The sequence below is a fragment of the Sturnus vulgaris genome, chromosome Z, assembly GCF_052056855.1.
Source record: "Sturnus vulgaris isolate bStuVul1 chromosome Z, bStuVul1.hap1, whole genome shotgun sequence".
NCBI classification, from domain to species: domain Eukaryota; kingdom Metazoa; phylum Chordata; class Aves; order Passeriformes; family Sturnidae; genus Sturnus; species Sturnus vulgaris.
Genome location: NC_142283.1, coordinates 33,826,582 through 33,850,881, shown reverse-complemented (window position 1 = coordinate 33,850,881; position 24,300 = coordinate 33,826,582). Strand labels below are relative to the sequence as shown.

The window sequence follows — 24,300 nt, the reverse complement described above, 5'->3', positions numbered from 1 at the left end:
CCCATAAGAGCTCGTTCAGGTTTTTCTGGGGACAAGAAGGAAGAGAAGGTAGGCCGGTGTGTTTACTCCTATTTCTTCATTGTGCTTTTCTCATCCTGACAGCGACAAAAACGGGCTGGTTCCAGCCTTTCCAACCGTATGCATGCACGTATGATTAGCTGGGGTGGGGGCAATCCCCTTTTTCTTTTGCTGAGGACAGACGCCAGGGGAAAACAGCGTTTCCTTTCCACATCGCTTTCAGTTTCCATTCTTCAGCTGGACTGAAGTTTCTTTTTCCCGTCTCTCCCTGCTTGGGGGCGGGTCCCACTCAGTCCCTTCCAGCTCTGCCCGTACCACGGCTGGGGCGGGCTCGGGACCGGGATCGGGACCAGGATCGGGATCTGGAGCGCCGGCGGCGGTGCGCAGCCGGCCTCGCCATGACGGCGGAGGAGAAGCAGAACTTGCGCTGCTACCGGCGCTACATCGAGAGGAGCCTGAACCCTGTCTACGTCCTCAGCAACATGACGGACTGGCTGTCCGACGGTGAGAGCCGGGAGCGGGCTGCACCCTGCCCCCTGCCCCTGTCCCACTCCCCCGCCCCTGCCCCCTGTCCCTCCCTTGTCCCCCTCCCCTGCCCCCCTCCCGTGCCCCCTGCCCCTGTCCCCTACCTCCTGTCCCTGTCCCTGCCCTGTCCCTGCCCTGTCCCTGCCCGATGCCCTCACTGCCTGTGCTGGCTTCTCGCTAGAGGTGAAGGAGAGGGTTCGAAAGGAGGAGGAGAAGGGGGTGACGGCGGCCGCCGCGCTGTTCCTGGATGCTGTGCTGCTGCTGGAGGCGGAGGGCTGGCTCCGGGGCTTCCTGGATGCCCTGGTTGCAGCAGGTGGGTGCCGCTCCCGGGGGGATTTGTCCGCTGCTCCCCGGCCGTGGGTTCGGCTGCCGCTCCGCCACACCGGGCCAGATGCCGTAGGGAAAGGCAAGCTGACAGAGCCTGGGAATAAGCTTGTTGGGAAGTGAAGCAGCTGGAACAATTCTGAGGATGGAGAAAGCCTCATTGACCCGAGACTTGTCCGTCTCAGAGCCTTTAAACAAGAGAGCCATTGTTCTCACCAAATACAATGAAAGGAGGCTAAATCCTCTGAAACCGAAACCCAGATCGGTTTCAGGAGGTGCCTGGGGATTGTCTGGTAGCGTGGGGTAACTTCACTCAACGATAGAGTCTTGGATGACTTTTAAAAAATTTTTTAAAATTACTCAGTGGCATTGAAAGTCGTCTGTTTCAATAAGTAAGTAACCATTAGTAGTTTATGAGAACGATTGTTCCACGGTAGCTATAACTACTTCATGTGTAAGTTCCTAATCCTATATGAAATGTAACAGAAGAGATTGTGAAGGTATAAAATTAGCAGCATCTGACATCTTTCCTCTATGCATGTATATTGTATCATAGATTCTTGTTGGTGATTTATTAGATATGTTCAACCCCACAGTCTCATGCCATAGGCTACTTTTGTTTTAATTTTCTCACCATTAATTATGAATAATTATCTCAGTGAACAAATATTACAAAGTTTCTTATCACTTGGATGTAGCCCACTCATCCCTTAAAGCAAGTACTAGGCCCAGAGCAACATTTTACTAGTCTGTGATAATCCTGATCTCTGAATTGCAGAACTATCTACTTTGAACCTGCTAGTAGTGTTCAGTTTGGTGTATCTTCAGCAAAAATTTGAGATAGTTAGCCTTGTGATTCAAAGTGCTATCCCAAGTACTTGTTAATTGGGTTGGAGACTTGAATTTAGGATTACTCCTCTTTTTGGCAGATGCAGGGATAAGTAATACTTAGACTAAAGACATTATTGTGGTAAGTATCCATACCACTCTCCTGGTCTTCTAAAAGGAAATAAGAAGTTAGGCAAATTCCTTTTGTTTGCCCACAAGTTCCCCTGGGACCCTTACCTGCTTTTTTCCAGTGCAGAAGCCTACACCCTAATCTCACAAGTCCTTAAAATATGCTTCCCTGCCACTGTCTGTTCCAGGACAGTATTTTCAGCTATTTGATGACTGTCTAGGTTACTGCTTTCAGTCAGGGACAGACTTGAATCCAATACAGTAGGGATTTTTGAAGGTGGATGGAGCCAAGCACAAGAGTAGAAGATAAAATGCTGGTAAATAAAAGAAAAGGCCACCAAACCATCTTGTAATGCTGAATAGTGTCCTTTGCTCTGGGAATGCTGTGGAAGAGTACCATGAAATGCAGGAATTCTAGGGATTGTATGATTGAAAGACAGGAGTGGATATAGTAGCTTGGGGGATGTGACCTGTGACATAGTGTGGATCTTTTTTGTTTTTGCGGGTGCTGCTGCTCTTTTAGCATAGGGGTTTTTGTATTAGACATACAAGTGCTAAAAATGAAAATGGTCATTTATTAGATAAAAACTCTATGTGGCTCACCTAGATTTATATCATTTACAGAACAATATAATTTTAATTTCTCCAGTGTGGCTGAGAAAAATTTTTTTCAGCTTGTTCCTACCTATTCTAGGTAGAGATTGAATTCACAGTAATTATTTGTCTCTTTTTCTGAAAGGTTACACTGGATTGGCAGAAGCAATTGAAAACTGGGACTTCAGCAAGCTGGAAAAACTTGAGCTGCACAGGCAGCTGTTGAAGCGGATAGAAGCAACAATGCTAGAAATTGATCCTGTAGCAATTATGCCATACATAAACACATGCCTGATAGACAGGGATTGTGATGAGATACTGCAGGTATGGTAAAATCCTGATATTTGCCGAATTTTGCTACAGAGAAGTGCTGGATGCCCTGCATGTGGGATGAATCAGTGCCTGTGTGACAGGTGGCTGGGTGAGGAGGATGGCTGGCCACAGGTCTGCCATAATTTTGTAATTTTTTTCGTTTTGTATATTGAACTGGAAAGCCTCAGAGGTTTATGGAAGATAGAGTTTATTACAAGGACTTTGACAGACTAGCTCTGTGATGTTGAACACCATTTACAAACATTCAAACAAATAGCATACCTGTTTTTACAGTCCAGCTGTATAGTAACTACACTGGCAGAATTTAAGCTCTAGTGGGTAAATGGCTGAATCCTACTGTAAAGCTTTTATTCATTGAGCAGGAAATGCAGTTTTCAACTGGACATGAAACATAACAAATTCACCTGCTAAGCAGAGAGCAGTGGGCTTGGTTGCTCAGAACCTACAGCAGTTTCTGTTTGTGGTGTGCACAGATCAGTGAATACAGAAGCAAAGCAGCTGGGATAACCAAACTCATTGAATGCCTCTGTCGCTCTGACAAGGAAAACTGGCCCAAAAGTCTTCAGCTGGCGCTGGATAATGCAGGATATTACAATGCAAGTGAACTGTGGAATATAAGAGAAGGTAAAATGTGAATTGTTTTTATGGTACTCTTTTCGCATTCTTGTACCAGACAGTAATTCTTTTCAGGAGAATCAGACGAATTTAGAAGGATACCATCAGACTTTTAGACTTTGCAGTCTAAAAAGAAAAAACTTTTAAAATTTTTGAAAGACATTTAAAATAAAATGTCTTTTATACAAAATGAAATACAAGTACTATCCTACAAACTGGCAAAAAATAGTTTTTTGACTGTTTTTCCTCCCAGATGGTTAGGCATGGTACCTTTTTTTGGCAAGGAGAATCAGGCAGCACAGGCTCTTGAGGCATAAAAATAGCCAAATAATTATCTTCTTCCTTCCCTTCTTAATTCAACTTTTGCCTTTTTTGTTGTTGTTTTTTGAGTTGTGATAGATGCAATATTTTCTGATAAAATATGATAAATAATGTGATAGTCTAGATAGTCTACACTTCTGTGATCCCCAGAGCAGATCATATACCTTTCTCTATGAGAAATTGATAAGCAGCCGTTACCAAAGTACTATGTTCATATTTTGTAAAAGTGCAGAATTGTCTCTCATAAGATTTTGCTTTTATCATTGAATTTACCCTTCCCTCGTTGAAAAATATTTGTCTAAGTAACCTGCAACATAGGAGAATTTAGAGAAGAATACTAAAAAAGTGATTTTAGATAAACTGTATATTTTCATATCTACATTTGCTGTCTCCCTAAGTGCTTGTTTGAATTGGTTTTTTTAGATAGCAATAGAGATAAGCTATATTTAAGTGACTTCTTAAATTATAGTTCTTATTTTGAAATTTTTTTTATTACTGCAAAGGTTATAATTTCTTATCTGGAGAATTAATTATTGTATATGCATAAAGTTGTATACATAATTAATAAATTTACTAAATATAGGTTAAATAATACATAAGAGTAATACCTATTTGTATATAGATATTATTGTATGTAGATGATGACTATGCATATTATTTGTTGACAGTTATATTTTTTTTAAGTTAAAGTTATCACTGTCTTTTGGGGCCACTTCCTCTAATATCCAACTCATCAAAGCGAAAATCAGCCTGCTGAAGAAATATTGTCCATATTGGAAATATTTTACGCTGGCAGTTAAGAAGAGTCGGTACCAAAAATTAATTTCGGATATCGTGTGCTTTCTGGAGCTAGATTGATGTACAGATGTGCTCCTTCTCCCAGTCCAAAAGCGGTGCTTTGTTATCATCTGTTTGCAAAGAGACTCTTCATGCAGGGCCCAGGGATGGTTTTTTGAGAAAGTATTGATTATAATATCAAAGAAAAATTCTCTTTTGATCATTATGTAATATAAAGAATAGAGATATTCTTACAATTTCTAGGTCTTTTCAGAAGGTGGGGAGAAAGGGAGAGGAGAATCTTGAATTTATGAAACTTCTTTGAATTCCTAAGAATTTTTCATGCTTGTGGTTAATGTCCATGTTACACAATGACTTCTTGTCACTAAAAGCAGAGGATGAACTTTCCTCTCAATCTATTGTCTCTTTTGGTTTTTGGAAGTTGTTACAAATGCAATGAGCATGTGGTTCTTCTAAACCCAGGGTTCTCAGTGCTATCCATCTTCCTTGAAAAGAAGCCTATGTGCATCATCATTTTATGTAGTCTTTTTCTTCCAGCAACCAACTCCTTCAACTTGTCAGCACAACAAATGCATTTTAAAATTATAAGGATCAATAGCATGCCTTTTTTCCATTTATACAGATAATGGCAAAGATGTGGATAGTGAAATGACAGATGCCTCAGAGAATTACTTTGAAACCATGATGACATTTTCTGAAGAAGCAGAATGTGATAATCTTGGTGAAAATCTCTCTCCAGTTTCAGGTAAGTCTTAAGATCTTAAAAGTTTGTGGTTTGTATTTTCCATTTCCTTGAGATTCCCAAAGGACACAGATGTAGTGTGCCATAATGGAAAGTGCTGAGGAATTTGTACAAATCTCTGACTTGATTTAGCTGTCTTCTGTTTTAATGTTTAAAGGATCTCATGGTGGGCGTTGCAAATGTTAGGGGTTGCCCCTCATTTATCACATTTCTAGTGAAAAGTTGTTCTGTCGGCACATTGTCAAAAAAGGTCCCCAACCAGCCTGTTGTTTATGCACCTCTTCTCTGATATAATTAATTCCCACATGACCTGATATTAACCAGTTGACAGAACTGAATGTGACTGCAAAGGGTCTGTGCAGTGACTGTCCTGGCAAATTTTGTTCCACCAGTAGTTTCTAGTTTCTGTTCCATAAGTCCAAACACTCTGACAAAACCACAGTTTAAGACAGTAATAACTTCAAAGGTCTGTAGAGCAGAAAGCTAAAATAAATCCTATGCATATATTAGGGGGAAAATAATCCCTTGTGTTTTCATTCTGAGTTGAAAAAAGACCAGCTGAAGTGAGCACTGTCAGCCAAGACCTTGAAATGAGTTCATTTTATGAATCACTGTTGAGGGGTAACAGAAATGCGCCATCAAACTCACACAAAATTCTTGTTTGATGCATCTGGCCTGTTAAGAGGCTTGTCTGTGAGAGAATATTCTGTGTAGACTGCAATGACTCTTCTACCTTTATCGTTTTAGGCTGCAACCATATGGGGCACAACATATTTTTAGCATTTTTATTGCAATACTTGTCACAAAAACTTTTTTTTTATCTTAGAAAGCACCTATGAGTCTTCATCTGTTTATAAACCAAAGAAGGCTCGGAGCTACCAGATTGAGCTTGCACAGCCTGCTATTGATGGGAAAAACACATTGATTTGTGCCCCCACAGGTAAGGAGACAGACATTTCTTAGAAAAATTTTCTTGGTGCATATGGCTGTGAAGGATAAGGAATGATAAAGGTTGAATCTTCAGCCATTTATTCCAAAGCTGTCTTCCTTGCAGGAGATCCAGATCTACCCTGCAGTTAATGACCATGGGCAGCGCATAGGCTGGCAAAACAGATGTGTCTGTTGGCGCATCAGTGCTTGTATTCAGCACATTCAGCATTCATTCCCATGTTCTGACTTCTGCTTTCTCACTCCTCTGTGGATTTTTCAGTTAAAGCTAGTCACTAGTCTTTGCAGATATTTAAGAAATGTGCCTTGCAAGTTGAAGGAAAAATAGGATGAGTAAGCCTGAGGCTCCCCTCTCTTCTCCACTGCAATGCCTACAATATCCAGACAGCCTAATTTTCCCCTGAGCCCGGGAGAGGCAAGTGGGATAACAGAGGCAGGGATAGAGAAGAGCTCTGGGGAGCCTGCACAGCGAGCCTGAGGACCAAAGGGAAACAAGTCGGGGAGGAGCAAGGTTGCATGGGGAAGAATGGAAGCTGAAAAGGACTGGTGTCTATACATAGTCTGATTGGATGTCAGAGCACATGCTAAGAGTGAAAAACAGACTCAGCGATTTCAAGGAATTCAGATATCTCTGCAAATGGATTTTAATGCCCAGTGACTGATTAATGGTCCCTACAGACTGAAATTGTGAGAGAAAAAGGGATGACTCCCCACCTGAGTAAGCAACATACTTTTGTTGAAATCCGTTCCAAATGTGTTCTAGTTTGGAAGAGAAATGACCCCATTATCAGCTCCTCTTTCTTACAAGGCATTCAGATGAGATAACCTACTGCTTAGATGCACCTTTTCATACTAGTCCTTTATCTTTCATGGCTTTTGTTTGAAGGATCTGGAAAAACTTTTGTGGCACTTCTGATTTGTGAACATCATTTGCAAAACGTTCCCTCAGGACGAAAGGCAAAAGTTGTCTTCCTTGCAACCAAAGTGCCAGTGTATGAGCAACAGAAAAATGTATTCAGGCAGCATTTCGAAAGAAGTGGGTAAGTGTAATTCTACCTGGTGGCTTCCAGTTAATAAACTGCCCTATGTGTCAGCTGTGGCTAAGGCAAGATGTAATGGGTTTACTGGTGAACAAGAGTATTTGACAGTAACATCAGGATGATGTGTAGCTGCAATAATGGCATGTCCATGGCAGACTTTGTTTGGAGAATCTGAAGTCTGGTTTTGGAGAGTTTAAGCACTTGCTGTTGCTCATCTGTGGAAATGGAGAAAGTATTTCTGTACTTAATGGGTGAGGTGTGTTCTCTCTTGAGACTCCTTTCACACCTGCTTCCAAAGCTGAGGCAGTTTCTGGCACTAGCAGTAGGATTCCTCTTGCCATTCTCAGAGTCTCTCTTTTCCAAATGGAAGGACACAGGCTTCCTTGTTTTTGCAACCTCTAGTCAGAAAATGATAGTCCATCTCTCAGATGGGACTGCAAATTGCTTATAAGGGCATTAACAACCTTTGTCTTTGGATTTTGAGGGAACTGGTTATTGAACTTTCATGTATGTATCCTTATAGCTATGGGAAAAGGAGGCTGCTGGGCAGAAACAGTCCCATGATGCCAGACATGCACACCAAAGGGATGTTACATGTGCACTGACAAATGCAGCTTAAATGTACAAGTTAATTACTCCTCAAATATGATATGTTTTTATTAATGGCAGTTGAATATCCAGTTATTTACCCTCAGCATTTTTTTTCCCCCTCAGCTTCTGTGGTCAAACTGCCAGCTCCAATTCTTTGACATTTGAAACTTAGTAACTGCCTTTCAAACTCACTGAAAAGCCCATTTTCCTAGCTTTTCTTGTTCTGTAAGATATCCTTTTTCATACCCCGTTTTTTGTATCTTCTTTCCAGATACTCCGTTCAAGGAATTTGTGGTGAAACAGTAGCAAATATCTCTATAGAAAATGTTATACGGGACAGTGACATCATCGTGCTAACTCCCCAGATTCTTGTGAATAGCATGGGGAAAGGGGTCCTTAGCTCCCTCTCCATCTTCACTCTGATGATATTTGATGAGTGCCACAACACTACAGGCAACCACCCTTACAATGTGTTGATGACCAGATACCTGGATGAAAAATTTGACTCCTCTGCAAAACAGCTGCCTCAGGTAAGACCCAGACTGTCAGTGGTGGAAACATTAGAGGAGGAAATGTTTTGCAATGCAGTCATCAAAGACTTGCCTTTTGTGCTGATCCAGTTCAAGCTCCTATTTAACAACAGATGGAAATGGTAGCATCATTTTTACATTCTTGGACAGTTCCAGGCTTTTTTCAGATGTTACATCTTCCCTGCAGCTGCCAAAAAAGACTAATCAAGCATGGCAAAGACTGGAGTACTTGAGAGCAAACAGAAGAGCTGAGAAAGCATGTAATTTAGTAATCTCCTTGTTACCTCTCTGTTGCTGTTTTCTGCCCAATAAAATGGGGCCCCTGCCTCTGCTGGCATGAGGTTTTCATCCAGCTGAGAAGACATCTCTGAATGAATGCAAAGGACGGGCCTGGGTGTGCGTTTGCTCTTCCTTTGTATGATAAGCACTGACAAGTACAGCTTGTTATGAACTTAAGTGGCTGGATAGTTTATTTTAAGTTTAAATACTGAAAGTCTGAGTGCCCTGGAGAGGGCATGAGTACATACAGGTTTTGGTTCTTAAGATTTCGTGCCTGCTTCTTTTTTACTTCATCTGCCTGTTTTGTTTCCATGTGTTTGAAGATGGTGGCAATTTAGTGATTGGCAACATCTCCTGGTTTTATTCCATTTGTGACAAAGGAGCAGCCACTGTTATTCATGTGTGTGCTTAGATTGTAGGTTTAACTGCTTCTCTTGGAGTTGGTAATGCCAAGAGCACTGATGAAACTGTGGAGCACATCTGTACCCTCTGCTCCTACCTGGACATACAGGCCATATCCACTGTCAGAGAGAACAAACAAGATCTGCAAAGATTTGGAAACAAGCCAGAAACACGTAAGCACATTTCCTTTTTATTTTCCTGTGAGTTGCAAAGTACCATGATTATGGCAGCTACCCAATTCCCCTGCTTTTTAGATTAAAACAAAAGCTTAAAATAAAGCTGGAGCTTTGCTTCCTGCTAGCTTGAGAGAAGTTTAGGCTTGCAATCTCTTGTTGTCTTGCAGTAAGGCAATGCACACTTCAGCATATTTTCTCTTTGCTGTTGATGCACCATCTCTAGGTTTTTTTTTCAGTTCTGCCAGTGAGGACTGGGGACTGCTTTTTCTGTGCACCTACAATGCTCATTGACAATAAACTTGATTGTGATTTCATGGAGCACGATGTGTAGCATTCTTCTAGACAGTAATTTGTTCTGTTCTTCCTGAGGAAATGTTTTACTTACTCAGCAAACTGACTTACATTTCTCTTCTCTAGATATCAGATGGGTTAAAATGCGACCTCAGAATCACTTTGCAGACATTATCTCAGGTCTGATGTCTGAGACAGAGATGTTGATGAGGAAGATTTACTCAGTGGGTAAGACGCTGTAATGTGCTTGTATTGCAGTTCAGTATTTGATTAAATCAGTATGAATCCTCATAGCTGCTAGAACAGCCACTTTTTCACTTTCTTTCTCCTTCATTTTTGTTTGTGTTTAACCAATATTCCTAAATGAGAGATTATAGATAAGAGATTTAACTATTTTCCTGTTATACCTGATTAGTTTGACAATCATAAACATTTTTGCTTAAATTTCAGCCTCTTACATGCAACTGGAAATGGTGTGCTTTCAACATTTTCAAATCCTTCTGAATTTAAAGAATCTGAAACAAAGGGCTTGCATTCAAAATGCATTGGGCTGGATTTCATTGAGAGATACCTGTATGTTCTTACTTCAACATTTCTCCAAATCCTTCACACCCAATCTGTCTCTGTTAGGAAAATAAGAAACATCACAGTGGTATTACTCTGAACGTTTTAATTTTTTCCTTACAGGAAAAGTTAATTTGCTCTGACAAAAACATTGCCTGACACTTGTGCTTTCTCTGGTCTCTCTGAGCGGCACTTGTTGTTACTTCTGGGGTTGCCCTGGCCACTTTTTCTGGTCAGCATTCTGTCCTCTTTATGCTTCTGGGTACTCCTATTTCCACTTTTTATCAGGTCTCCATTATTTTCCTTTGAGAAGCCTTTGAGGTAATATTTCCGGGTAGGAAAATGACTGAAGAGAGGGTAAGGCTGCCCAAGAAAATAAACAATTGTCAGTGGGGTTCCAGATTCAGGAGCTACTCTGGTGGGAAGGTTTGCAGAGAGGAGATACATGATTGTGAAAAGAAAATGAGTCCTGTGATCATGAGAATGATTCTATAACTCTTCAGAAATAAATTGGTCATTTCTGCTTTTGCAGAGTTCCTGAGTGCTGTCCAATAAGTGGCTTTTCTAAAAAATTGGAGAGCAGAAGGGGGTACAAAGCAGACACCCATGAATGGATATGTTCAGGATCAGCCTTGGTCTCTCCAGCACTGGATTAAAGGATGTCTGTTCTTAGATTGGTTTATGCACATTGACTGCAGTGCCTTAAATCTGTTTACCTCAGTTCTAGATTTCCCCCCTGCCCTCCACTTCCCAGATATTTGAGACTGAACTACATTCTGGAACAGGAAGGGAGAATTAAAACCCCCACACAGCCAAAGAAAACGCCCAACAAAACAACCCAAAACCCAAGAAGCCTGATCAAAGAATAAAGAGATTTTCAAAACGTGCATTACCTTAATCAAACACTTCTGAAGCTTATTTTGCATCACAATTCCTCTTGCATGAATATCAGTGGCTTCCCTTCTGTGGACCCTGTGGTTACTGAAGCCTGTGAAGGGCTCAGGCAGAGTATGTATGCAGCAAGCAGGTTCTGCCTAGTTCTGCCTCAAGGACAGCCTCTTGGGCATTATGCTTCTGGACTATTTCATGAATGAATATAAACTGTTGAGTAAGTGGTAATTCAAGGAGCAATGTACATGCAGATTTTTGAATATTGTAGGCTTCTTACAGGGTAAGGGAGCTCTAATTTTATTACTAAAGTCCCTGAAGATGTGTATATGTGTACAGATCCTCAGTTGAATTGTACTGGGTCAATTTTAGGCTAACATCTGGGTATACATTGAAACACAGCGAATGAAGAAGGAAGACAGACTCTCCATAGGTGGTTCCAAGAGGCTAGACAAGAGGCAGTGGGCACAAACAGAAATATTTAAACAACAGGAAGGACTTTTTTGCTGTAAGGTGTTCAAACACTGGAACGGGTTGCCCAAAAAAGTTGCAGACTCTCTGTCCTTGGAAGTACTCAAAGCTCGTTTTAACTGAGTGACCTGTTCTAGGTAATCTGCTTTGAGCAGAGAGTTGAACTAAGGACATCCACAGGTGCTTTCCACCCTCAGTGGTTCTGTGATTGTATCATAATACTGTTCTTTTGCATAGGCGTTTTAGAGGGAATAATATTAGTGGGAAATGTGTCATTTTCTAGCTAATTCTTTTTATTTGTTATTCAAGATGAACAAATTTTTGTTCTGTCCCTTAATAGATACCATCTCCCAAATCAACAAGAATTACCTTGGAACACAGAGATATGAACAATGGATAGTTTCTACTCAGAAGAAGTGTAGACTATTGCAACTGGAAGATAAGGAGAAGGAGAGCAGTATTTGTAGAGACCTTTTCATTTGTACTGAACACTTGCGGGTAAGTGTATGTCCTCTTTTCCTTCCATACAGAGGTAGAGTCATTCTGTTCCTTCTGATATGGGTATGTTCACCTGGAAGCAGATTTTGAACCAATTGTTCTACTTAGAATTGTAGAACATACGTAGAGTTGGAGGGGACCCCCAAGGATCACTGAGTCCAGCTCCTGTCCCTGCAGAGGACATCCTCACCATGAGCTCAAGAGCATTGTCCAAGCACTTCTTGAGCTCTGTCAGGCTAGTGCTGTGACCTCTTCCCTGGGGAGCCTGTTCCAGTGCCCAACCATACTCTGGGTGAAAAATCTTTTCCTGATATCCAAACTAAACCTCCCCTGACTCAGCTTCAGGCAGTTTCCATGAGTCCTGTCACTGGTCAAAATAGTGAAGAGATTTGTACTTACCTCTCCCCTAAGTGAGGATGTTGAAGGCTGCAACAAGCTGGCATAGGCTAAAGCATAAGGCTTGTAAGAGTTGTCTCTATGATACTCACCAGTGACAGATTAGTGCAAGGAAGGCTTTGCAGTGCTTGCGTTATCATGGAAATGCAAGAACACCTCAAGTATGCAACACATAATCTAGCTAAATAAAATGTGTGTTCATCCCATCCTGTGGAAAATGAGGCCTAAAGGTGTGTGCCTCTTTCCAAGCAGAAATTCAACGATGCTCTGATTATCAGTGAAGATGCCCGCATCGAAGATGCTTTAGCCTACCTAAATGAATTTTTCACAAATGTAAAAAATGGACCATATACAGAGTTGGAGAAGCAACTGACGGAGAAATTTCAAGGTATTTCCCACAGCACCTGTGACAGTTGAAGGGGAGAAGAGAGCTTATGGTAGGATGGTCCAGGTGATTTCTTCAGAGTTAAGTGCAGTTGTTTTTCCAGAAACTGCGCTTTCCAGAAGATGTGGTGACTGCATAGGTGCAAGGGTAGTGTTAGGGCATGTGGGTGGGGGATGAAATTTCTGGGACTGTAAGCTTCTAGTGCAGAAGTTGATAAAATAGTAATCATTGTAGCTGGATGCTCTAGTAAGTTCTTACATGCCTGGCTTGGAGATAAGGCAGCAATTCTCTTATGGCTGTGCCCCACAAAGTAAGGGGATGATCTGCAATCGTGGATGCTGGTAGTATTAGATAAGCAACATACACTGCTCAGTGCACTGCCTAGCCTGGCCAGTCCCCATCTTCTGGGGAGAAGCAGGTGGCCCTTGTACCCTTCTCACTGAATGTTAGAGGTTGTCACTGTTCTCTGACTTCTGATTTAGCTAGCAGTGGGCTATATTCCAGTCTGTGGTCTGTTGTGTTGCAATGTTGACTGCAATTTTAAATCACTGGGCCATCTGCTCTTGAGTGTCAGTTGTTTTCTAGGGAGAAATGGTGCAAGAGCTGAGTTTGTTTTGTTGCTGTCTTTTGATACACAGTATATCACAGAAGTTCTCATGTCAGTTTGCTACAAAATGTGAGATATTCCTAATTTGGGGTTTTTTTTCCGGGGATTATGTTGAATTTAACCAACAGATTTCCCTGCTTGCATCTGAAAGAACGTTATAGAAAACAAAAAAAAAAAGCTAAAGAGAATGTGTGTGCTATTTGAAAGTAGGTTTGTGTGGAAATTCTGCTTTCTGCATTAACAAAGCATAAATTTTTCAAGAAACCTTCTTTTTTTTCTTTCTTTCAGAGAAAGAGCTAGAACTGACTGCCCTTTCAAAAGATGAGTCAAATGAGAATCCAAAGTTGGAAGAGCTTGCTTGTATCCTGGACGAAGCATACCGCTACAACCCAGAGACTCGCACTATTCTCTTTGCCAAGACAAGAGCCTTAGTAGCTGTATGACATTTGTTTTTAAAACTTATAAAATGGGAAGTGGAAAAATAAAATGCCTCATGTATTACCCTTCCCGTTTTGATTTGAAATAGAAAAATGTGCATGTATTTGACCTTCCTAATTTATTTTACTGTGTCTTCTTGAGCCCTGATGCTCTGAGGCAGAATGAGTGAGGTTTTTTCTTTTTCTGAAAACTACATAGTACAGCTATGGTGTCCTTCATGACATCTAACTACGTGTTGTAGTTGATCATTAAATAATCAGATTTTTATTTGAGGCCTGAAGTCAGTTACAACAAGATATGTTCTAACAGTTTTGGCTTATGGTAGTGGTGTTACAAGTCAGCAACTCTCCTCCATTACTGACTGCACATCAGGAAGTATTTATACATTTCGGAGAGGATTCCTATAGACCTAAAGAGGGTCTGTGCCCTAGGACCTGTTTTTGATCAAGAAAAAGGAAAAATTTTGTGCAGCAGATGTTCTCTGGACTCTTCTTATCACTGGTCTGTTTCATACTTGCCTATGATCAAGGATCTAGGTTGGATTATGCTTTTTTTCCCCTTACACTACCTTGATCCCAGAAAAGGTTTGTGTTTGAAGTTAATGTGCTGCTAATCGTTAGCATGAGTAAATTAAAACATTTACTACAAATATCAGCTATCTGTCTATTGCAAGCAGATTTATCAGCTGAATGACCCAACCTCCTGTTTTACCCTTTTCATCCAGACGTGATGGATGAATTGCAAACCAGAAAAAATTAAAAGCAGGCTAAAGTTCAAACTAACAACACCAAGCATCTTCTGGCAGCTTTCCATTTTAAATTTAAAAGCCTACAGTAGCTTGGCTGAATTTTGTTCTTCTGTAAGAGCAGTTTGAATGTGCTACTGTCACTGTGTAGTAGAAGTCCAGTTTGTAAATAGTAACTACTTTTCTTTGATACCAGAGGTGTAGCATTCAGTGACCTGCTAGTTTGTAAGAGAAAAATGTGAACTTTTTAGCAGTGAAAGGCTGCTTGCTCTCTAGCCAGCCTTTAACTTGCAGGAGTAGGAAAAGGGGAAATCAGTCTGGTGCGGTTTAATCTGGCATCATGGTGTGGCTCTTGCTTTTTCACCTATTAAAAAATATTCACTCCTGACACACAAGTTACACCTTGTTTTCCACTTTTGGGTCTTCTTTTGGAAGTATTCATTGACTAGGCAAGCATAGGAAAGATTTACCTATTTCAAACTAGCATTTCATTTGCGCAGGGAATCTAACTACCTGATTTTCTCTCCAGGCTTTGAAGAAGTGGATAGAAGCAAACCCTTTACTTAGCCACATAAAGCCAGATGTGTTGATGGGTAAGGGAAGAAGAGACCATAAAACAGGTAAGCAGATTTACACTGAGATACGCTAAACCAGTGGTGGCTATGCTGCTAAAACTGTTCTGCTTTTCCTGTGTTCATCTTCTGTGCCCTGAAACGGAGGAAGGTCTTGCAGGTTTACACTTGGATTCTTCCATATCTGGAAGACCTTGAATGGATCCTAAGGAGACGGTTGCCTTTTCTGTCCAGAACCTTTGGTTAAAGCAGCAGTAGCATTGTCAATGATACTTTTCTGCAGGATTCTTCTGCTGGTTGAAAAGCAGTTTAGAAACTTCACTATCATAGTTTCTTGTGATTAATTCTTTATTATCTCTGTTACTTTTATAGATCTCACTCTTATTTTGTGTTTGATGGCAGAAAAACATTTTAAGATAGAATGGAAGCTACAGCTGAAATGAATTGCCTATGGCTTAAGTGAAGAGTTAGCTTGCGTTTTGACTAACTAAGCTGCATGGGTGTCTCCAACAAAGATCATCTGGGTGTTGTGCCTAAAATGGTATTTCCTAGGTTGATAATTCCTATGACACATCAACAAGACTCCCTGGTCAGGGGGTACAGTATACATCGAGCTGCATATCAAGCTTGAAGTAATTTTCCAGATCGGAAGGATGTACTAATTTCTAATCACTTAAGTAAAAGCTAATGTGGGTATCTTGCTCAAGGAGCTCTTCAGTGTTTTTTTCCTGACACAGTTTCTTGTACTGTAGGTATGACCCTGCCAATGCAGAAGGGTGTACTGGATGCATTCAGAAACGACAAAGACATCAGACTGCTAATTGCTACATCTGTTGCTGATGAAGGCATTGATATTACTGCGTGCAACCTTGTCGTGCTCTATGAATACTTTGGTAATGTCACCAAAATGATCCAAGTCAGAGGTATGGAATTATAGAGCTATTACTTTATAAACCTGTTTTAGCCTAGAAATGGACATGAAATGCTACTAAATGGCACATTGGAAATACTGTAGTAATATGTGCATGCCTTGCTGTTGTTCCTCTGTGCCTTAGAGCAAAGTCAAGTGAATGATGGGACATGATAAATTTGTTCACAGAGCCAAGTCCTTGATGTTGTCTGACTGTTCTTTTGCGAGGCAAATTAGCCATGCTGCACAAGGTTATTGAACTGTTGAGGACTGATACCTCAAGTAGACAGTTATACATATAAGCAGAACTATGGCTAGAAGAACTGTTGTCAGAAATGTTACAAATCATTCTGTGACAATTTACAAAGGACTGCTGCAATGGAATTTCTTGTATTGCCTTGGCTTCTGAAGGCCTTCCCCAGCCTGGTGGTTTATTACCAACCCAGCTACTCCCAGGTACATGCAGATCTCTAATATTTAAGACCAAAAGAAAGACACCCTGATTCTATCTTCCCTGCTTGTCCAGAGAAGTCTGTCATGACTTTGGCCTTAAATTTGGTGATTTTACAGTATGGCCAGTAGAGGGGAATGAAAAGCCATACTAAGTACTGACTTCTGCTTCACATTACTAAACGACATAAAATTGCCTACTCTTTTAAGGGTGCATCTGCAATATTTCATCCTATTTCCCAAGCAGTTAACATCATAATTTAATGTGATTTCTGTTGTACTTACACTGTACTTTACTTTCAGGATTAGTGTGTTGTGACCTTCTTATCTGTGTTCTGTAATGAAATAATTGACCTAGAATTTACTTTTATGGATGAAAACATAGTGTTTCTTATTAAAAAGCCATTACAGGTGCAAAGAACAGAGGTTATGTCAGTTTCAAACTGTATAAAATAATGATTTTTGTGGAGTAGAAGCTCAAAAGAAAATGTGAACTGAAATACTGGTAAACTGGTATGAGATCCCTGTCGTTCTGGGTTTGCCTGTGTCACAGCTTTAATAAACAAACAGGCTGTAGGCATAGTCAGATAGAAGAGAAGGTGCCTGCTGTTGTCTGTGTTTTTGTCAGCACTAAATTTCCAGTTCCTTAGGGTTTTGTGATATATAGGGTTTTGGGGGGGTTTTAGACACCAATTTGCAGAGCTGAAAACTAATAAGAAAGGCTGAGATAAACTTTTCTCCTTCATCTTTTTTTTTACACAACAAGAAGACAGCAAGATGCTACACAAAATTGTATTTTAAAGCATGCCTGAACTCAACACAGGGAGGCCACAGAAGCAATACAGTATTGGCTAGGGTATATCTATAGGGATCCCTGGAAGGGACATCTTGTTCAGGTTTATTATTGAAAACAGCTCTTCAGAAGCAGCATTATCTGAATCTGATCATTGCAAACAAAAGTAGCCATTCAGAATGCCCTTAATAGTCTTACGGCAGACCCATCACTTTTGCACACGTTGTTAAGAGTAACTAAAGAGTATAAATGTGTTGCTGTATAGGTCGTGGAAGGGCAAGAGACAGCAAGTGCATCCTTGTGACAAGCAAAACAGAAGTGGTTGAGAATGAAAAACTAAATCGTTACAAGGAAGAAATGATGAATGCAGCTATTGAGAATTTACAGAACTGGGATGAAACAACATTTGCAAGAACGGTTTGTGATTTGTGCAGTTTTCATATGCAATTTTTAAAGGCATAATCTGTATCAGCCTTCACCTACTAAGGCTCTATGTAGGGCCAATCATAACCCGAGGGAACTGTTCATTGTACTTGATTTCTGACAAAGGCTAGGTCAGCTGAGAAGGGGTAGTGTGTACTGCCAGTTTGCGAATGTCAACTGTACAGTAACTGCAAAAATCTTAAGAGCATGAGGTAGAATTTATGACCTGTTGCTTATGAAGAGAAGGACTCGTACTTGATGTGAGAGTTTAAGACAACGTACAAAGATATTGTCATGTTTTGCAGCTGAAAATCAGGAGGGCCAATGCCCACCTAGATGTGTAAATGGGTCACCACCAAGGACTAAGGAGAAATCTCGATTTTTTTATTGGATATGGGGGAAACACATAGTGACAAAGATGAAGAGAAGAGACTGAGGTGCTTAATGCCTTGTCTGCCTCTGTAAAATTGGTCTATCCAGGCCCCTGAGCTGGAAGACAGAGACAAAGAGCAGGATGAAGGCCCTATAATCTAAAAGGAACTGGTTATTGACCTGCTTCACCACTGCAACGCACACAGGTTTATGGGGGCAGATGAGATCCACCCAGGGATAGTGAGAGAGCTGGTGGAAGAGCTCATCAATCCAGTTTCTAGCATTTATCAGCAGTCTTGGGTAATCAAGGAGATCCCAGGTGACTGGAGGTTGGTCAGTGTGACCACCCATCTACAAGAAGAACCAGGAGGATCTGGGGAACTACAGCCCTGACGGCCTGACCTTGGTGCTAGGGAATATTATGGAGCAGATCATCTTGGGTGCTTTACCCATCACATACAGGACAATCAGACATCAGGCCCACCTGAGATGGGCATATGAAAGGCAGGTCCTGCCTGAGCAGCTTGATTTTCTTCTGTGAAACTGTGAGCCACTTTAGTGGATGTGGGGAAGGCTGTGGCTCGTGTCTGTCTAAATCTCAGTAAGGACCTTGACACCATTTCCCACAGCATTCTTCTGGAGAAACTGGCTGTTCATGGCTTGGATGAGTGCACTCTTTGATGGGTAAAGAAATGGCTGGATGGCTGGGCCCAGAGAGTGGGAGTGACTGGAGCTGAGTACAGTGGTGGCTGGTATCAGTCGTGTTCCCCAGGGCTCTAGGAATAAGCCAGTGGCAGGCACTACTAGTAAAAAAGCAGTTCTCCCATATCCCCTTGGACTCACAGATCATCCTGTGTTTCCAGACAAGCTTTCAGAGATTGAGATGTGCAACAAAGGGTGCCCAAGGCACCCTGGCCTTTGTGACATTTCTTCTCCCACCTCTAAGGCTTGGTGCGGTTGCTCCTGCTGGTTGGAGGATTCCATTTCTGCATTTGGTTCTCAGCTTCAGGCTGTGCCTTGTTGTTTCTTTCTCTGCCTGCATTTTCTGTGGTCTCTGTAGCTTTCTTTTCAAACTGTGAGATTCCCAGACCAGCAGTCTCGCACAACTTCAGTGTTCACACCGACATACCATCGTTAAGACCAGAGGAGCTGTTGGGGACTAGAGGGGAGGAAGGAACAAACAGCATAAATGCTCTCCATCACATAGTGTCATTCTAGCCCTGCATTCTAAATTGACAAATGTACTTCGTTCTTTCTTGGTATGAGTTGCCAGAACAAGGTGTTTTTTGTTTTGTGTGCTTTAAGTAATAGGTTCCTAGATGTTACATGCCCAAATTCATATTTAGGCTGACATTGGAACTTCATTTCATAATGATCTTGATTTTTTAAAATTTATTAAAGATATGTCGCCTGCAAAGGAGGGAAAAGGTACTACGAGATTCCAAGAAGAATGAAACAAAACCTGAAGTAGTGGAAGGGAAAAAAAATCTTTTGTGTGGAAAATGCAAAGTGTATGTGTGCAGTACAGATGACATCAGAATTATAAAGGTATGTTTCTGTATAGGAGCTACATGCATGACCACCAGGAAAGTCAGCGTTATTGAACTAACTGCATTGTTTATGTGTGGAAGTGGACTATTTTGTGCAAACTGGAGGAGAATAGAAATTCTGAGTAAATTAGTAAACCACAGGAACAGCTGTGACTTACTTCTGTAGTATGATATGATGTGATATATGAGTTTACATTGTCCAAGGTGTGCAAATATGGGATATGGTAGGAATCACTTCAGTTTTCCTGAAGCCCTTCTGACGAATTTTGTTGAAAATCCCCTGATCTTCAACTAGATAACCTATTAGTTACTGATGGCTATTTACTTTACTGATTAGCATTAGGTGGAAGACTCTCTGCTGTTGAGATATTTCTCCCACAGTTTCTGTTGACTGAAAATTATCTACACTAAGTACTGGGATCAGCTTACAAACTCCTTGTCTTATGGGTCAGTTTGAGTTTTGAAAAGCAAAGTAAACCATGGTTTTGTAAGAAGAGCCCTAGAATTCTTCAATATTATTTTGTTTTCCATTCTGTAAGTGTAGTTCCCATTGCTTCTATGTATATCTTGTATATCTATGTATATCTGAACATGAATATTTTCTCTGTCGACAAAAGAAGGCAATACTCTTTACATGCAGAAAGTGGTGATCATGGAAGAAAGGCTTTTCTGAGCACTTTGAATCTTTTTAGTTCTCCTTTTTGTTTTTTTTGAACCTGCTTCTATTTGTGCTGCTCTGAAAAGCGCAGTTGCAATGTGATAAGCAATGTGGCTTCAGGCCACAACTGAGCATTACCGTGTCTGCCTTCAGGCCCTTGCCAAATTTTTCTTTGTTTTTATCAGCTGTTTTTGGAATGTAGATGGTGCTCACTACTCCTCTGCAAGGAGCTGAGAATAGTTCAGCTTTATGAAAACTTGGTTGCATTTCTTTGACAAAAAATAAGGGCTGTCTAAAGCACCTCTGACTTTTACTCTATTTTGTGCTCCTGGTTTATCACCTATGCCTGTGCAAATAGATCCAAGAGTTCAGAAAACTCCTCAGTAAGTGGTTTTGCTTAGTATTCTGCAAATAACCCCTCAGTTTTTAAAATAACCCCTACAAACTGCATTTCCAGGAGGATCTACCATTTTCAGATTCAAGCTCAGATTGTACATACGCTTTCAAATAAGGCTGTTAATTTCTTTAATCTTTTATTATATATGTTATAAACAACTCCTTCACCTTGTTAGGGTTTGTCACTGTAAGGCTAGGGAGTGGCGAAAAGATACAGCAACATAGACTTCTTTTAGAAAGCAGAAGAAGCGATTTATTGCAGAAGTAGACACATTTTATAGAATGGTTCGCTGAACTGAAGGATAGAACAAGTTAATTGGTTCAAAGAAGGCAACACCTTTTGTAAACATGCTTTTACCAAAACATCATGTTCCTCATGTACTTATATTGTCAACAGCACCAGGTGCTAAACTATGTTATTAATTCTTTTACTTCTGTTTTTCTTTGAGTAGTTTGGGAAAATTCAGACTGCTGTTTTCCCTGACTCTTACGAGTATCCACAAGGGTTATTTTTTCTACCACTTTAAAGTAATTACATGACCCCTCGTGGGAAACAAGAGTCTCTCAAATTTGTCCATTGTCTGAATTACTCTCTTAGTTTCACGGACATGGCTCAAATACTGCAAACACAGGTTTTAAAAAGCTTACACTAAGTTCAAATGTGTGTAAGCTGGTGACTGTGCACAGTCACCAGTAAATTTACAAAGTAAATTTTTTTGATTTTGATAAGCCCAGGCCTGGGTCCTTCTAGTACCTGGTATTCCATGAATAGGGAAAAAAAAAAAAGAGCAACGAGTCAAAGAGGCTGGAAGGTGAGCCTCCTGGATGACAGCAAGTGCCTTAATAGGGAGAACATGTATTTGAGAAGGGAAGGGGAATGATAAGAAAAATCAGGAATATTGTTTCTAATACTAAGTGTTTCTGGCATGTGCTTTTTCAGGAATCTCATCACACTGTCCTGGGTGACAAGTTCAAGGAACGTTATATAACAAAACCCCACAGGAAACCAGTTCAGTTTGACGATTTTCAGAAAAAAAGCAAGATGCATTGCCGAAATGCTGAGTGCCAGCATGACTGGGGGATCACAGTGAAGTACAAGACATTTGATAATCTACCAGTGATCAAAATCAAAAGCTTTGTACTAGAGGACATTGAAACTGGGACACAAATGGATTTTCAGAAATGGAAAAGTATTAATTTGTCTTTGAAGAATTTTGATGAGGAAACATTCAGCTGAACTCAACATTTTAATGGATATATTGTTCTAGTGCACTATACTGAAATAGCAGATGATCAGTTTTCTATAAAAACTTTTGTTCTTTATGCTAGGCCCCTCATTCGCATCTGGCTAGATTATAAAAGGCTGGTAAAGCAAATAAAACCAATAATTGCTATATAATGAAATACTTAACCAGAAGTTTCACTAAAAGGACAAATATATGTCCTTCTAGTGACAAATTTGGATCTAGGTGTCTAGATCCACAGCATTATGGCTATGAGTAACCTGGTTTGAAAAAAAAAAGATCAAGTTGAATGACTAACTAAACATCCAACTTCAGGTGGCAGGCTACACCTTCAAGAACTGAGGGTGCGAATCATTTTGATACTGCTAACGTCTTGTTGGATTGCACATCATTGCAAACAGTATGGCTTACTAGCACTTCAGGCACTACTCTAGCTACTTTAGAAACTTTTTTAAAAGTTACTTTTAACCTTCTATCTAGACTTAGATACATAAAATTGAAAGAAGAATGTCCAGTAACTTTTCTGTAAGGAAGATAGTAAATTTCTTAAATCTATCTTTAACAGGAAATGCTTCTGCAACATTAAGAAATGAAGTAGGGCAGAGCCCTCTTGGGGATTCATACTTGTGATTAAAATGGTAGCACTTTTTTATATCATTGCATCTTGATCAAGTTGCAAAATGGGCACCCTCCTGTGTTGCTGAACTGAACAAGCCCTAAAAGGGACAAGACAGTGCCCTGGATCATGAGGGACGTTCAGTTTTGATGGGGATTAGCACTTACCTGGATTGACACCTAAAACCTCTCAAGACACTGCATATATTGTAAGCTTCCTGTCAGAGCTGATCTAGCATTCTTATAAAGTCTAGGCATTAGTGTGTTCAAATTTGTCCTCTTTACCTAGATCCCAGACTTTTCTGGGAGAAACAGAAACTCTCTACAGGATTATGAAACATTGTACTTGTACACTTTAAAGCACCTGCCGATTCTACACATCTTCAATGAGCCTAGTACTTAGTATTTCGGGAACTAAAACCAATGCATTTTAAGTTCGCTTTGTGTATTTGACAGTGTGGTAAGGTATGTATGTGCAAGAATTATGTTACAAAACACCAGAACTAATTAAAAAAAACCTGAAAAACAAACCACAATTCCCCCCCTGCCTCCCAAATCCTAATTTAAGAGTTAAAAAAAATGAACCTGAATTTATGAGTTCAAAAATTAATTTAAACTGCCTAAATCCTACTCAGCGAGGCTTGTGATGTTCCTGTAAAGTGTTGTGTGGCATTAAAAGCAAAAGAACTTTGTAAGCACTGTTTCATGTTCCACCCTAGTCCATGGCTTTTACTGTGAAAGCTGTATGCACTGTAGAGGAAGGCTGAATCTCAGTCCTACAGTAACTTCCTCTGTACTTAGTTTTTACCTAAAAGGAAACACAGAACAATGAATAAAGATGATTTATGTTTAGATAATGCCTCCCCTCCGAAAATACTAGGAACAAAATGCTTTTGAAAAAGGCTGGTTTAGCACTGCACAGTTCTTAAGTATCAAATTGCTCTGTGAAAGGATCATCTGCTTTGGGATTCTTGGCATAAAAAATAATCAGTCCAAAATTCCAGTTTATAATAGTAACTACTGGGAAGTTGAATGTGAAAAGTTTTGGTATGTTTCCTATTCTTTGAACACAAGGATTTCAGACTGAAACAACTTTGCAATTCAGCAACTAAACGAATACGAAACATTGATGGGGTAACACATAAATAAGAATTCAGCATGATACAAGAAGCTTTTCCTTCAGTACACAGTGGAGATGGGAGGGTGAGGAAGAATCCCAGCACCCTATTTGGCCTTTGAGAATATCTGATTTTTAAAAAAAATTGGAGATGAAACTGCATATTTCTTATTAAGATTACTACCATATTAACAACTCTCTGTTCACAGAATCACAGAACAGCTATGGTTGAGAGGGACTCCTAAATGTCATCTTGTGACCTAAGGGATTGCCCAGGACAATGTCCAAATGACTAGACAGCATCTGAACATCTCCAAGGATGGAGACACCACAATCCCTCTTGGCAATCTCCTCCCATCAGCGCTTGGTCCCTCAGAGTGAAAAAGTGTTTCCTGTTGCTCACAGGGAACATCCTGTGTTTCACACTGTTTGTGCCTAGTGCTTGCTCTATCATTAAGCACCACTGAAAAGAGCCTGGCTGCATATTATTTTGTGCCTGCCATTCAGATATTTGTCACAAACAGCAGTGATATCCCTGAGCCTGAGTTCATGAATTTAATTACTGATTGCTGACTGGCATAGAAATTGCTGATGAGGATCTTGAAAGCGTGGAGATTGTCTTCTTGAGGGCACAAAACAGGGAATTGTATCATGACATTGTTTTGTTAGGTTACAGAAGACTGCCAGTATCTCATAGTATTTGTACTCATTCTATTTCATATAA

The 24,300-nt window shown here is 40.4% G+C and overlaps 1 protein-coding gene across 2 annotated transcripts; it reads left to right on the top strand.

Moving 5' to 3' along the window:
* Positions 1 to 33: 33 nt before the first annotated feature.
* Positions 34 to 23,311, top strand: RIGI (RNA sensor RIG-I). 2 transcript variants are annotated; one of them, XM_014888126.2, is made up of 18 exons: positions 34 to 522; positions 725 to 856; positions 2,564 to 2,742; positions 3,225 to 3,375; positions 5,108 to 5,230; positions 6,054 to 6,167; positions 7,062 to 7,215; positions 8,078 to 8,336; positions 9,028 to 9,190; positions 9,611 to 9,712; positions 11,748 to 11,905; positions 12,554 to 12,689; positions 13,582 to 13,730; positions 15,006 to 15,096; positions 15,801 to 15,971; positions 17,467 to 17,618; positions 19,398 to 19,544; positions 21,541 to 23,311. In XM_014888126.2, exons 1-18 carry the CDS (start codon positions 417 to 419, stop codon positions 21,835 to 21,837), a joined length of 2,784 nt encoding a protein of 927 aa, XP_014743612.2. In that variant the 5' UTR covers positions 34 to 416; the 3' UTR covers positions 21,838 to 23,311. The 2 variants fall into 2 exon arrangements, 1 of the variants encoding a protein (XP_014743612.2); XR_015799533.1 differs by lacking the exon at positions 17,467 to 17,618 and having other exon boundaries at positions 312 to 522.
* The last annotated feature ends 989 nt before the right edge of the window (positions 23,312 to 24,300 follow it).

Excerpts from the sequence above, each read along its gene's own strand:
- RIGI (XM_014888126.2), top strand. The coding sequence starts at position 417 with ATGACGGCGGAGGAGAAGCAGAACTTGCGCTGCTACCGGCGCTACATC. Across the intron at positions 2,743-3,224 it reads ATTGTGATGAGATACTGCAG|ATCAGTGAATACAGAAGCAA; the intron begins GTATGGTAAAAT and ends TGGTGTGCACAG. Across the intron at positions 9,191-9,610 it reads TGGAAACAAGCCAGAAACAC|ATATCAGATGGGTTAAAATG; the intron begins GTAAGCACATTT and ends TCTCTTCTCTAG.